General features: G+C 42.0%; 1 protein-coding gene across 2 annotated transcripts in view; it reads left to right on the forward strand.

Annotated features, from left to right (window-relative positions):
- LHFPL3 (LHFPL tetraspan subfamily member 3) overlaps nucleotides 1-14,052 on the forward strand; it is a 606,934-nt gene that overhangs the window by 525,949 nt on the left and 66,933 nt on the right. The window contains exon 3 of one of the 2 annotated variants that reach the window (XM_028525374.2): nucleotides 9,021-9,067. The exons of the other annotated variant lie outside the window; for it this stretch is intronic. Within the exon in view, the coding sequence (XP_028381175.1) occupies nucleotides 9,021-9,037 (17 nt within the window). The 3' untranslated portion in view covers nucleotides 9,038-9,067. The remainder of the gene's footprint in view (nucleotides 1-9,020; nucleotides 9,068-14,052) is intronic. 2 annotated transcript variants of the gene reach the window in all.

Here is a 14,052-nt window from a genome sequence, read left to right on the forward strand (position 1 = left end):
TGACTTCACCATATTTCAAATACATATCAAGGTGTTTGACAGATATTATTAGGTACTCAATAAGTGATTCTTGAATGAATAAATGTTTAATGCTCTGCTAACTTGCCTTCGATACTTACTCATACTGCTTTGGAGAAGCAATATAGCCTTGCTAATCAGAAGGCTTACTCATGCTACTTAGACTGTGGGGATTGTCCATGAGACCAGCACCAGTAAGCCCAACTTAACCTATGTGATGATTAATTTTATAAATCAACTTGACTGGGCTAAGGGATACCAGGATAGCTGGTAAAACATTATTCCTGGTGTAAGTGTGTATGTGAGGGCATTTATGGAAGAGATTAGCATTTGAATCAGTAGACTGAGTGAAGAAAATCACACTTACTAATGCAGGTGGGCATCGTCCGATCAGTGGGGGCCTGAATAGTATACAAAGTTGAAGAAAGGGTCAATTTGTTCTTTTTTTTTTTAAGAAACAGGGGAAGGGGCAGAGAAAGAGAAAGAGGAACATCCATTGATGTGAGAAATACCAATTGGGATTCAAACTAACTACCTTTAACTTTGCAGGATGATACCCAACTAACTAAGATACACTGGTCAGGGTGAAGTTGCTGTCTTGCTTGAGCTAGGACATTCATCTCCTCTTGCCCTTGGCCATTGGAGCTTCTGGTTCTTAAACCTTAGGACTCAGACTGTAACTTACACCATCAGCCCCCAGATTTGAGGGTCTTTGGACTCAGGCTGGAACTTATGCCATCAGTTCCCCTGGTTCTCAGGCTTCTGGTCTTAGACTGAATTACACCACTTACTTTCCTGCCTCTCTAGCTTACAGATGGCATATCATAGGACTTCTCAGCCTCCATAATTATGTGAACCAATTCTTATAATAAATCATATGTATATGTAATAGTCACTAACTTTTATATCTATACATCCTGTTAATTCTGCCTCTCTAGAGCTTCCTAATACAACCTATGTAAACACTTATATACTTAGCCTACATAAATGGTCCCTGACATTCTGCAGCTGAGCACATCTTCCAACCAATTTAGCCATTTTTGAAGCAATGGTTTCCACATATAGGGATGGAGATGAAGAAGATAGATGAGAACCACTAGAGGAGATTTTCAAGTTACAGTATCTGAAGTGTTTCCCTTCCCCCAGTGGATTCTAATCCTATCTGAGTACAGGAGCAAATGTCTAGTTTGACACATGTTCCTAGGTGTTTCTAATATGGTTGCCCATACACTTCTACCTCTCCCAACCCCACAATCACAGCTCCATGGAGAAGAACCATCACTTTAATGAAAGCCCATTCTATCTTGTCTTTTAAATAAAGCTGATCTTCTTATAATCTAAATTAAATGATGAGGCTATGTGTCTCTATCTTGAACATAAAGACACCCAGACTTCCAACTGTGTTGTTTATTAAATAGTTACACTCAGCACTTTCCAGATGAGTTTTGACTGACAATGACTTACATATTTATGTTTCAGTGTATCTAAATTTGACTTATAAAGTATAGTACACAGCTTGTATTTGAATTTTATTAAGGCATAATACATGTTATAGAGCAGCACTGTCCCACAGAACAATGATGGAAATGTTCGCTATCTGCTCATTTTAATACAATGTCCCAGACACATGTAGCTTTTGAGGACTTGAAATGTGGCTAATGAGACTGAGAAACTAAATTGTTTATTCTACTTCATTTTACCTATTTTAAATTTAAAGAGCTCTAGGGGTGGGGAGGGGAGCAGAAAGGGGAGACATGGTAATAGAAAGAAATACAATAAAGTCAGACTTCTGGCCAAGACAGAGGCATGGGTAGGCACACTGTGCTTCCTCACACAACCAAAAGAATGATAACAAGAAGTTTAAACAAAAAACAACCAGAACTGCCAGAAAATCGGACTGCAGTAAAGTCTGCAGTTCAATTTAACCAGTTCCTTTAACCAAGGAGTTAAAGAAGAAACGTTCATCCAGACTAGTAGGAGGGGTGGAGACAGGCAGCCTGGTGGAGTGAGAAGTCCCACATTTGCATGTAGACAAATGTGGAGGAACAACTGGGGAGTGATACAAACCACGCAACCCAGGGTTCTAGTGCTGGGAAATAAAACTTCAAAACCTCTGACTGGAAAAACCTATGGGGGTTGAAGTGGGAGGAGAAACTCTCAGCTTCACAGGAGAGTTTGTTGAAGACACCCACAGGGTCCTAGAATGTACAGAAACCCACCCACACAGGAATCAGCACCAGAAGGGCCCAATTTTCTTGTGGGTAGCAGAGGAAGTGGCTGAAAGCCAGCCAAGAGTTGAATGAGCAGCACTATTCCCTCTCCGAGCACTCCCCCACATACAGTGCCACAATACAGCAACATGGGTTGCCCTACCCTGGTGAATCCCTAAGGCTCTGTCCCTTACTATATAACAGGCATACCAAGACAAAACGGAAATGGCCCAAATGAAAGAACAGATCAAAGCTCTAGAAAAAATAGAACTAAACGATGAAGAGATAAGCAACCTATCAGATGCAAAGTTCAAAACGCTGGTAATCAGGATGCTCACAGAAATGGCTGACTATGGTTGCAAAATAGATGAAAAAGTGAAGGCTATGAAAAGTGAAATAAAGGAAAATGTAGAGGGAACCAATAGTGATGGGAGGAAAACTGGGGCTCAAATCAATAGAGTGGACCAGAAGGAAGAAATAAACATTCAACCAGAACAGAATGAAGAAACAAGAATTTTTAAAAATGAGGAAAAGCTTAGGAACCTCTGGACAATTTTAAACATTCCAACATCTGAATCATACGGGTGCCAGAAAGAGAAGAGGAAGAGCAAGAAACTGAAAACTTATTTGAAAACATGATGAAGGAGAACTTCCCCAATCTGGCAAAGGAAATAGACTTCCAGGAAGTCCAGGAAGCTGAGTCCCAAAGAAGTTGAACCCAAGGAGGAACACACCAAGGTACATCGTAATTACATTACCCAAGGTTAAAGATAAGGAGAGCATCTTAAAAGCAGCAAGAGAAAAGGAGACAGTTACCTACAAGGGAGTTCCCATAAGACTATCAGCTTCTTTCTCTAAAACAACCTTGCAGGCAAGAAGAGGCTGGAAAGAAGTATCCCAAGTCATGGAAGGCAAGGACCTACATTCAAGATTACTCTATCCAGAGAAGCTGTCATTTAGAATGGAAAGGCAGATAAAGGACTTCCCAGATAAGGTCAAGTTAAAAGAGTTCATCATCACTAAGCCCTTATTATATTAAATGTTAAAGGGACTTATCTAAGAAAAAGAAGATCAAAACTATAAATAGTAAAATGACAACAAACTCACAACTACCAACAACTGAACTAAAAAAAAAAAAAAAACAAGAACAAACAACTGGAACAGGAACAGAATCACAGAAATGGAGATCACAGGGGGGGGTTATTAGCAGGGGAGGGGAAAGGGAAGAGAGGAGGAATAAGTACAAGGAATGGGTAGCATAAATGGTAGGTAAAAAATAGACAGGGGGAGGTTAAAAATAATATAGGAAATGTAGAAGCCAAAGAATTTATATGTACGACCCATGGACGTGAACTAAAGGGTTGGGAGGGGGGGAATGTTGATGGAGGGGTGTGCAGGGCAGAGGGGAATAAAGGGGGGGAAATGGGACCACTGTAATAGCATAATCAATAAAGTATATTTTTTAAAAAGAAAGAAATCAAGAAAAATGCAATAAAATGAACTGTTATCAGTAGCATTGAAAAATAAATAATTTTAAAGAGCTATATGTGGCTAGCCCTACCACAATGGAATGTGTAAGTATAGAGAAACAGCCTTTCGTTTAAAAAAAAAAAAAGATTTCATATATTTATTTTTTAGAGAGGGGAAGGGAGGGAGAAAGAGAGAGAGAAACACCACGTGTGGTTGCCTCTCATGCACTCTCTACTGGGGACCTCGCCTGCAACCCAGGCATGTGCCCTGACTAGGAATCAGAACCTACAACCTTTTGATTCTCAGGCCAGCACTCAACCACTGAGCCACACCAGCCAGGGCAGCCTTTCATTTTTTTAACCAAAATTATGTAGAAATAGAATCCATTACAGTCTTTTAAAAAATCACTTTTCATAAAATCCAAAACATAAACAACAACACTGAGAGCCAAACAGAAATTCTAACATACTTGCATTTCCACTGGGGATAGAATTCTTAACAAAAAAGAAAATTCTGACCCAAGAGGAGAAGAAAGCAAGTTAGACAGGAAAAAGACATTCCTAAGGGGGGCTCCCTGGCAAATTCCTCGTGGGCTATGAGACACAGCATGGTGAAAGACTGTCAAAGAGAGAGAAATTCCCCCTCAGAGGAAAATCTAATGTGTTTTTGGCCACCTGTCACCCCAGAGGACAAGATGGCAACGTTCAATTCATAAGACTGTGAAACAGGGAACTTAACTGCCGCACAGGCCAGCTGAGATGTGTAAAGTGCATTTCACCTGATACAACTTCATTCCTGAAATCTAGACAGTGGCTGATGCACCTAGATGACAGATTGGAAACCTCTATCTCTTTTATTCTAGGGAACTAGCATTATGCTGAATTTTCATCTAAAGCAAATATTAGGAAAATCACAGAGTGAGCCAGGATTCAGAGAGAAGTAAGGTGATGAGGTAACGGGAATACAGGACACACAGCTTTGGTCATAAAAATGTAAATGAACTAAAAAAATCCATTCAAAACAGATGACATAACTACTAAAGGAGCAAAGGTAGAAGGGGATATAAACTGAAGAAGTTCCTTGATGGGCCCAGAGAAGAAAGCGGAGAGTCATTCTGAGCTAGGACAGTGTTTCTCAAGCTGGATTTCAAGGGTATATTCATGAGGGAAGATGGAGGTCTTTGGGTTTAACAAGAACATTCAAGACCTGTGCTTTCTTTTTGCCAGTTCTAAAGATAAAACTTGCCTTTTTTCAGTGAGAATTCTCAATTAAAAATCATGTGCAATGAAGGACATTTTAGCTCTCTTAAATAAGTGTTTCTCAAATGCTGGTTAACAAAATTCATCGTGGGATCTAGAGGATTATTTTCCTTTAAGGTTTTCTATAGTTTATTCAGATTTGGGAATCAGCAGCCTAGAGGCAGACCACACACATCCTTTGATTTTTATCTTATTGAGGGGTTAAATCAGTTTCCTAACTTGCCTTTAGCTTACTTATGAAGAGATTAAACCTTTCTAAACTCAGAAGGCAGGCTGGGCATATTCCTCATATTTTTAATGAGTGTCATTGCTTAGAAAACTTAATTCTTGTATTGAAAATGGAAGCAGCATGGTGGGATAGTGCTGGATCATGAGTCAGGAGATCTACCACTAACCCTGACCATCTCCCACAGACCATGTGTCACTTGTCCTCTCAGAGCCTTCGTGTCCTTACCTGTAAAATGAAGCAGTGGACTAGATAATTAATTACCAAGGTCACGTCCAGCCTTGATTTACCTGATTCTAACAATAAATTATAGTACCATCTTATATATCTTCTTTGAAAGGCCTCTCAACTAAAAATCTTTTTTACTAGGATTTTATTTCATTTATGACCTTTTCATTGCTACCCTCCACCACTGAGCACTGAAGGTCCAGGAGGTGATGACGCATTTAAAGGAAAAATCAGTCAACATTCAGCATTCCACCTGTTGTCTACTACCATTGAGGAAGTGGGAAATTGCACTACAGAACCCAGACTCCCAGGGCTTAGTGCAAATCACACAGTGAAGAAATACTTACTAGACATTTTGTGTGCTTTTTATAGTTTTAAATGAATGAGACAGCTGTTCTCTCTATCGTGAATAGATCAAATGGAAACATAAAGGCTATGTCTGTTCTTATAGATAAAATTATTTAATGAGTAGAATCTCAGCTTGTTATTTGATTTGGCACTAAGAGGGACTTATATTTAGTGAATCCTCTGAACAAAGGTGCCAGTACAAAGGGACATAGAACAAGACCTATCTGTGTCTGTAGCAAAGACAGAAGTGTTTGCGCACATGTGCATGGAACCACCATGCCACAACTGCTTTTCCATGGGAATAAGGCTATTCCTTTTCTCTAAGAAATCCCCTCCCACTCTATGGAAAGATGGACATAGTATGTCCCGTTGCCTCAGCCTTGATTGCAATATGATACCTGTGGTCGGAGGGTTCCAGAAGAGGTTTGCTTTAAAACCCGACTATGCAGCTAAAAGCATCAAAACATTCAAATGATGCTCAAGCATCAGCCCCTTGTCTAGTAATAGAACTTATTCTTTTGCCCTTTTGCCTACATGGGATACCCACTGGAACTTGGCCTGACCACTTACACCTGGGAGTATCTGTTGTGCCTTGGAAGAGAATTGGGTCCTGGAACCCAGAGCAGAACTTAGAAGCTACTGCCACCAAACTCTTTAGTAAAACTCACAATGTCCTGGATGATGATGCCACAGCTGTTTTCATGCACCAAGGACTGCAACCCTCCAAATGTGGTCATATGGCCTGATGGACTCACTGACCCTCCAGGAGACAATGGCATTGCTTGTCCCATCAATGAGAAAAATGTGGCTGCCTCTATCACTTCTGTTCAACTAATGACCTTCTGGGCAGTGTAGAATGAAAGCCCTCCAAAGCAAGAGAATGACTTATTTGAAATCACCCTGTATTTCCCATCCTAGTTATAATTTGGCTAATTGCTTAATAATTCTGTTTAAATGTCTTTATTTCCACAAACATCATTTCACTAGGCTACTTTTTCTGGTTGGAAATCCCTTTGCTTCTCTAAGTCTCTTGTACCCTTTCTCCCATTTTCATTTTTGCCTGAGCAACATTCTGATGCCATAAATAGCATCCCTTCAAAGAGGTGTTGAACATATCAAGGTGTCCCTCTGTGCTCCAGAGCCCAACCACTGTAATCTACATCCTTGAAATAGTACCTGTGATTGGAAGCTAAGACATAAGACTGTGTTTTTAAAAAGCCTGCTTCCCAGCCAAACAAATGAAGCTGCAATCTCTGGCAACCCTGACCCACTCCTGCTGTACTTGACTTAGTGAGAAGCTACCCAAGAAAGAAAATCCCAGACCCAGCCTTTAGAAGCCTTTAGCCTAACTGGCAGCTGAAGAGTTCAACTCTAGGGTACACTCACATATGAGAATATTATCCAGGTTAAACTCTGCTCTAGGCAGAGGCCTTCTCCAAGCACAACACCTGTGGTTGGGCACCACAGAGGTACAGACACACAAGCACGTGCCCTGCCTGCTGGGAGACTGCACCTAGCTGGAAGCTGAGCACCATTGTGGGAGTAGGCTAGGCTACTAAACAGATGCTGACATGTTCCTTGCCATTCTTCCCTTATGTTTTTCATGTGAAATGATGCTTTTAGCACCTGACTTTCCAACTTTAATAAGAAAATTGCTTCATCCAAATGTTCACATCCCAGAGAGGCCCAACAGCGCCCCCCAAGCCTTTGAGAAAGTGAAAAAGGGCTTGAGATGACAGAGTGACAGAGGAGAGGCCTTGAGCTTCTTCTATCCTAGAACTTTCAGGGCCAGTGACAAATAAGAGACACTGGCAGGTAACAACCAAAGGAGAGAAGTAAGAAGAGGTCCAAATGGGAAGCAGGAATCAAGAGGCTATAACATCAGATTTGCGTTGTTAGAGGGAAGGAACTAAGTGGCCCTGGGTCAGAGGAGAGGACAGCCCTCCTCTCCTCTGACCCTAATCTGGGGTTTCTGGAAAGCTTCACTTGTTTAAATAAGGCCTGTCTAGGGTGGCCTGTCCACATGTGCGAATGTACTATGACAAGGTGAGGGGCAGAATTACTCTGAGGGAAACTGAAGAACTATGTGGGCACTGGTACTGGCAAGCCAGGGGCACAGAGTCATTAGCAAAGGCAGACTCAGCCCAGGTCATCTTTACTTACAGGTTCCTCTTAGGCTAAGGTCCCATTCTTTTGAGCTTGATTGTAATATCCTGCCAAGTGATGTCAGAGCTGATGAAATGCTTCAGGGAAGGAATGGGAGAGAGAAGTTTGTCCTCCTGCATGACTTAGTAAACCACTTGGTAGTTATGACCCAACCCATCCTTGCACCAGCACCTTTTAGCAATTCTCTGTGTGAGGCCCTGGATGGAAGCCAGTTAGAAAATGTAAGGTGCCATCAATCCAAAGGGTCATACCTGATGATTTGTACACAGCCTTGAATTGTCCAACACAAGCCAGTCCTCAAGGTTCTAATTAATCTGTGTAATTGATATTTCTTTGGAAATTTCTGGGATTTTTTAAAAAATATTTTTGATCCATGATTGGCTGAATCTGCAGATGCAAAACTGTGGATATGGAAGGCCAACTGTATTCATCTTTCTTAAAAAGCTACTCCAGATTGCTTTGGTATTTGAAATGATGTCCTCAAGAATTATAACAACAAATGGAACTATTGCTCACCCAGCAGTTTTAACTTTTTTCTTTTCTCCCAAACATTTTCATTTCTTCTATTGTTTTTCTTATTAAGTACCTAAAATTCTCTCTGAGGCTTGGCTTTGTAGAAAACTTTTGATCGTTTGTTCTTGGTGGACTGCTCTCTGGGATGTGTGTTAAATGGGTGTTGCCTGAGGAAGCCGAAGATAAAGTAACAATGACATTAAATACTGCTTGGTATACAATAGATAATACTTGGACTGTTCCAACTATTTCAAATATAGTATTAATTCATTTCATCCTCATCACAATCTTATGTAGTGATACTATTAGACCCATTTAACAGATGAGGAGATGGGGACACAGAAAGAGAAGACACTTGTCCAGAGTCACACAGCTAGCAATTGGCAGAGCCAACAAATGAAACCACAGTCTGAATCCCAGAAGTGTGCCATTCATCACAGTGAATCATCATGTGTGAATCTCTGCACACTATGAATGGCATGGCCAAGAAAAACATCGTTATTTTTAACTTTTAAAAATAAAGTGTGAGCTCTTATTGTATTTTACCTATAACTGTTCTGTTTTTCCCTCCCAAACTCTCAGATGATGGAAATGCTTAAAGCAAATAAGGTAGTGTGAGACCACACCATGTAAGTGTGAGCATGGCTCCTGTGGGTCCAGCTGTGTTTTGTGCGCTTCTGCCTATCATTCCCGCATGTTCTCTTCGCTGTTCGATTCCTGCTTTTGCCGCTTGGTGCTTGGGCCGCATGAACCCTCACTTTTAAGCCATAGATCTTATGTCTTTGTTCCTGATTTTATCATTGTGCTCATGGGTAGGAGCCATAGCACTTGCAGCTGTCAGCCTGGCACCTCCCCGGGAAGCAGCTGGGAGCACCCCGGGGGAATGTGTGTGGATATTGTTCTCTGAAAATGAGCCCTCACATTGTCAGCTTTTAGGATTCTAATCATGTGTCTACATTCTCACTGCAGAATCCTAATCCACAGAGTGGAAATGCATGTAGGACTCTCCCTATGGGCCAAGGTCACCCCTGGTGAGCCTTAATTAGACAGTGCTCTTTGGGGGCCACCAGCCTACACAGACTATTGCTCTATGAGTCTTTATAGGAGTAGATGCTACATGAAAACAAATACCACTGTGCCAAGTAATGGGGCTAAATTAGAGACATGGTAATCTTCTCATTTATTATTTTCTCTGTAACTGTATATTGCTAGATTATGGACATACATACATTGAACAAACCTGTGGTTATAAAGGATTATTAAGGCAGGTATGGGATATATTGGCCCTTCATTGTATACACATATGCAGACACACACAATCACAATCTCTTTTGGTGTTCCTTGAATCTATATAAACTATATTTCCACTTTAAGTGGATCAATATGTGCAAAACTAGATTTATAGATAAACTGGGAAGAGAAATTTGTGCCTGATAAAGAGTATACCTGGAACATTTAAAATAAGGCCCCACATGACTATGATTTCAGAGTGGTAACTGCCTCATTTTCTTTCAATCTCAAAGTTTCATGTGTGTGTTAAATGGGAATTAGGAGGAAACTTCTCAAGTTGTCAGAAATGATAAGAATTTAAAAACTGAAGGGGATCTCACAAGATGTGACTGAGCACTACTCAGTCCCCTGCAGTGTTGAGCCCTGCACCCTGCACCAGGAACCCTGGAATCCTGGAATCCTGGAGCTGAAGCATCTTTAGAGATGCTTCACTCCAAACCCCTTAGCTCATAAACAATGACTGAGGTCTTGAGAGAGAAATTAATTTGCCCAAGATGGGGCAGAGCCTGGATTGAAACTCAGTCCTCTTTCCATCAAAGCATATCATCAGTGTATTGTCCCAGCTCCTTTCTCTCTGGTTGAAAACCCTCCTACACAGCCAGGAAAGCTTTGCTTGTTTGTTTTAAGTGAATAAAAGTGAAGGAGCTTACATCCCAAAAAAGGATTCAAGTCCCAGTCCTGGCTCTATCACCAAATATCTGGAAGAGCTTGGAAAATTATTATGCCTTCTGGACCTCTGGCTCTTCATCTGTCATAAGAGTTTAAGAGCAGTATTTTCAAAATTTACACCATGCTAAGTTTGCTTCTAACCTCAGGCTGTTTTTTCATACAGTTTCTTCCCAGCAGCATTCATTTCCCACTATAGGGTTAAGGAAAAAGTCATAGTCAGGCTGTACAAAGGGGGATGACCCACAGAAACAAGGGCCCTGTGAGTCTCTGTTTTTACCTGAAGCAGGATGAAGAGGGTACAGATAAGAAGTGAATATTGGCCCCCCTTATATGGACCTATGAAACTGAGGTAGACATGGCAAACATCTGACTTGGCTATCTCAGTTATGCTGGTTTCTGTACTTTGGGGTTTTCTGGCAGGTATCTACTTCTCTCCTTTCCAAGACACCATTGATTAGAGCTCTGGAACTGAAGGAGACCCAGTAGGTGAACAAGATTATATTTCCTCCTTTCAGTGTATGGCTTACCAAGTTAACAGGGCCAGGGAAGTCTCTGAGACAGTAAGAGAATAATTTGAAAGACAATAAGGCAAGAGTAGAGACCCACACATGCCAGCTCCCAGCATAGTTTTGAGATACACACCTTGCTTACATAAAATTATAGAAATACAGGTATTAACCAAACAGGCAGTGTCATTTTAACAGAGCTTTCTTCTTCTATGGTAAGCCCATTATGGTACTAAATGTACTAAAGGTATGGTATTATGGTACTAAAGGTGCATTATGGTACTTTTATAATGCACCTTTTTTTTCCTTTTTTTTTCTTTTTCTTTTTTTTAGAGAAAAAAGAGAAGGGAAGGAGAAAGGGAGGGAGAAATACATCAATGTGAGAGAGTAACATAAGTTGGCTTCCTTTCATACATGCCCCAACTGGGGACCAAACCCACAGCCCAGGCATGTGCTTTGACCACAATTGAACTGGTGACCTTTTGGTTTACAGGACACCACCCCCACCAACTGAACCACACCGGCCAGGGCTATGATAACACCTTTTACCATCACTTGTCTTAATATTTTGGCCCATTTTGGTTTCCAAGTTTGGCTTAACATGCAACTTTTTCCAACTGGCCTATAGTAACATTCCCTGAATCTGATGCTGATTGAAAGTTGGATGAAAAGAATAGGACAGGGTATGGTGGGGTGGGGAAAATTACAGAGGTTGTTGACTTCCTGTGCACATCTGAGGTTAATGCTACTGCATGAAACAGCACAGCAAAGAGCTGTGACCTCAGAAAGTACTAGTGGTGAAGAATTTCAGCTTCAGAATTTTGGTGGAGAAGGGGCTTTTGAGGCAGCAAATCTGGCTAGAAAAGTTGTACTAGAGGATACTCACAGACGCATTTCAATGGCACTTCACATAAGATTAAAAATTTTCAATTGAACATGTCATTTGGAGGGAGCCGCTTCTGGAAATTATGGTAAGGGCCCACAATTCCCCTTCTTGGCAACCGTCATTGCTTGCCCTGGTGTTATGATTCTTTCTCCTGTGACAACCGTAGTGCTGTTTGAAGAGGAAAAATAACATCCTAGGGCAGCCACACAATACCAGTGAGGCAGAGGTCATGCGCTCCTCACCTTATTTTTCCCTTTCTTGGTGAGCCCCCTTAAACTTAAACAAGTCTGAGAGGGGAGGGACTTCAAAGCTTCTTCCAGGTCCTTGCCTTCCCCTCGCTGGGATCATCATTGTCCTGCTGTGACCTCTGGTGGCCATTTCGGTAACTGCAGATGTCTGAGGACCAAGGAGAGGAGCCAAAGGTAATGTGAGCTGCCCCTGAACCACAACCAGCACACCACCGCAGTCGGTGGGGGCCTCAGCCTGAACTATTGTACTTTCTAGATAGAAAAAAGGAAGCATCTGTGTCCTGAGACCCCTGAGGCCCAGAGGCCTGGTGACTTCTTGTATGTGAATATTGAACCCCTCAACTCCCCACGCCCTAAAAGCCTGGCTTTTTACTGATGAGTTCTGCCTGGTTAGCCATGGTAATGAGAACTCTGCCTTCCTTTGTTTTCCAAGTTATTCCATCTTAATTCTGGGACTTTCTGGAAGTGCTAGATTTAGCCAGTCCTTCTTGTCTTGCCCTAGAACAGACCTATAACCCCATTTTTATATGAAACCAAACTGAGCTCCTGAAAGTCTGAAGCTCCAGCCACCAGAAGCTGGGTTGCCTGACAAATTCTGGCACTATTTGCTCCCTGAGGTCCCTGTGTAGGGGCCTGGTTCCTGGGGCTGGTGGACTGCACTGCTCTCCTAGACATTCACCTCCTGGACAAGGAGAAAGCAAGCCCTCCACCACCACTGCCTCCTACACGCTGACCCTCAGTAAACAGGTTACATCTGACTGACACAAGACTAAAGCATTATCACTGCTTTAACCCAGTGCTTCTCAATGTGTGCTCCCCAGACCATAAGTATGAATATCACCCAGGAGCCTGTTGGAAATGCAGATCCTCAGGCCTCACTCTAGACCCACTGACTCATAAGCTCCAAAAGTGGGGCCCAGCCATCTGTGTTTCCCAGATCCTCCAGATGCCTCTGAGGCCTGTTCAAGTTTGAGAACCATGTCTCCAAGCACAGATTTGCACCTGTCAGTGCACAGAGGGCTACAGACTCTTAGCTTCTTTAAAATGTAGGTACTGACCCCTCACCCACAGAGATTTAGTAGTTCTGCCATCAGGATGAAGAAATCTGAATTTTAAGCCATCGTTCCATGTTATTATGATGTGGGAGAGCCACAGATCACCATTTTGAGAAATTCTGCTCCACAAATTCTCTTGAATTAGATGTAAATATTGTTCCCATAGCTCACCGGTCATGAAGGAGGTCTCAGGAGTATATCATGGCATGCCAGGTCTTTAGGGAGTGTCATATTGTTCCTCTGACATAGTTTTTGCTACCACTGTGAGGAAAATCTCAGTGAAGTCTATATCATGATCCTAAAGGGAAATCTTCTTCTGGAAAGAGATGTTAATTACTGAGGGAGCAGAAAATACAGAAAACCTGGGGCTGCAGAGAAACTAGATGTGTGGGGTGCCATGCCAAGCTCGGTCAACAGCCATGGGCTGTGAGTCCATCAGACAGCATTAGGCTGTGAGTCCATCAGACAGCATTGCCCTTTCTTCTCCCTTCTCGAGCAGAGATTTAGTGGAGGCTTCCCCATAGAGCCCAAGAGGCTAATTCATGATAACATTGCACTACTAGGAGGAAAGGGTTTTTGAAGCTTAAGGTTATGAATGCATTTGGTTCATAATGCCTCTGCTTTGATCACCCTGGAAAAATAGAGTCCGTTTTTGTGAATGAGAAATTCCAACTCTCCTCGGTGCAACTCTGGACCCTACTGGGAGCTCCAGAAGGGATTTTCCATTGCTTTTCTGGCCCATTTAACTTTCCCATCAACTCCACCCCACCCCTCCAGTTCTCTCCAGAGCATCACCCCTTGGTAGGGCCCCAGTTCATTAGTATTGCTCTGAGAAGACAGAAATGATGAGTCTCATTTTAAATGATCTGACAGGAGCAGAGCAGAAGATTTGGTACTGATACTTCTTGCTGCCACCTAGGATCCTCAGTCATTGTTTAGGACCAGCATGCACAGACATTG

The sequence above is a fragment of the Phyllostomus discolor genome, chromosome 10, assembly GCF_004126475.2.
Source record: "Phyllostomus discolor isolate MPI-MPIP mPhyDis1 chromosome 10, mPhyDis1.pri.v3, whole genome shotgun sequence".
NCBI lineage: Eukaryota > Metazoa > Chordata > Mammalia > Chiroptera > Phyllostomidae > Phyllostomus > Phyllostomus discolor.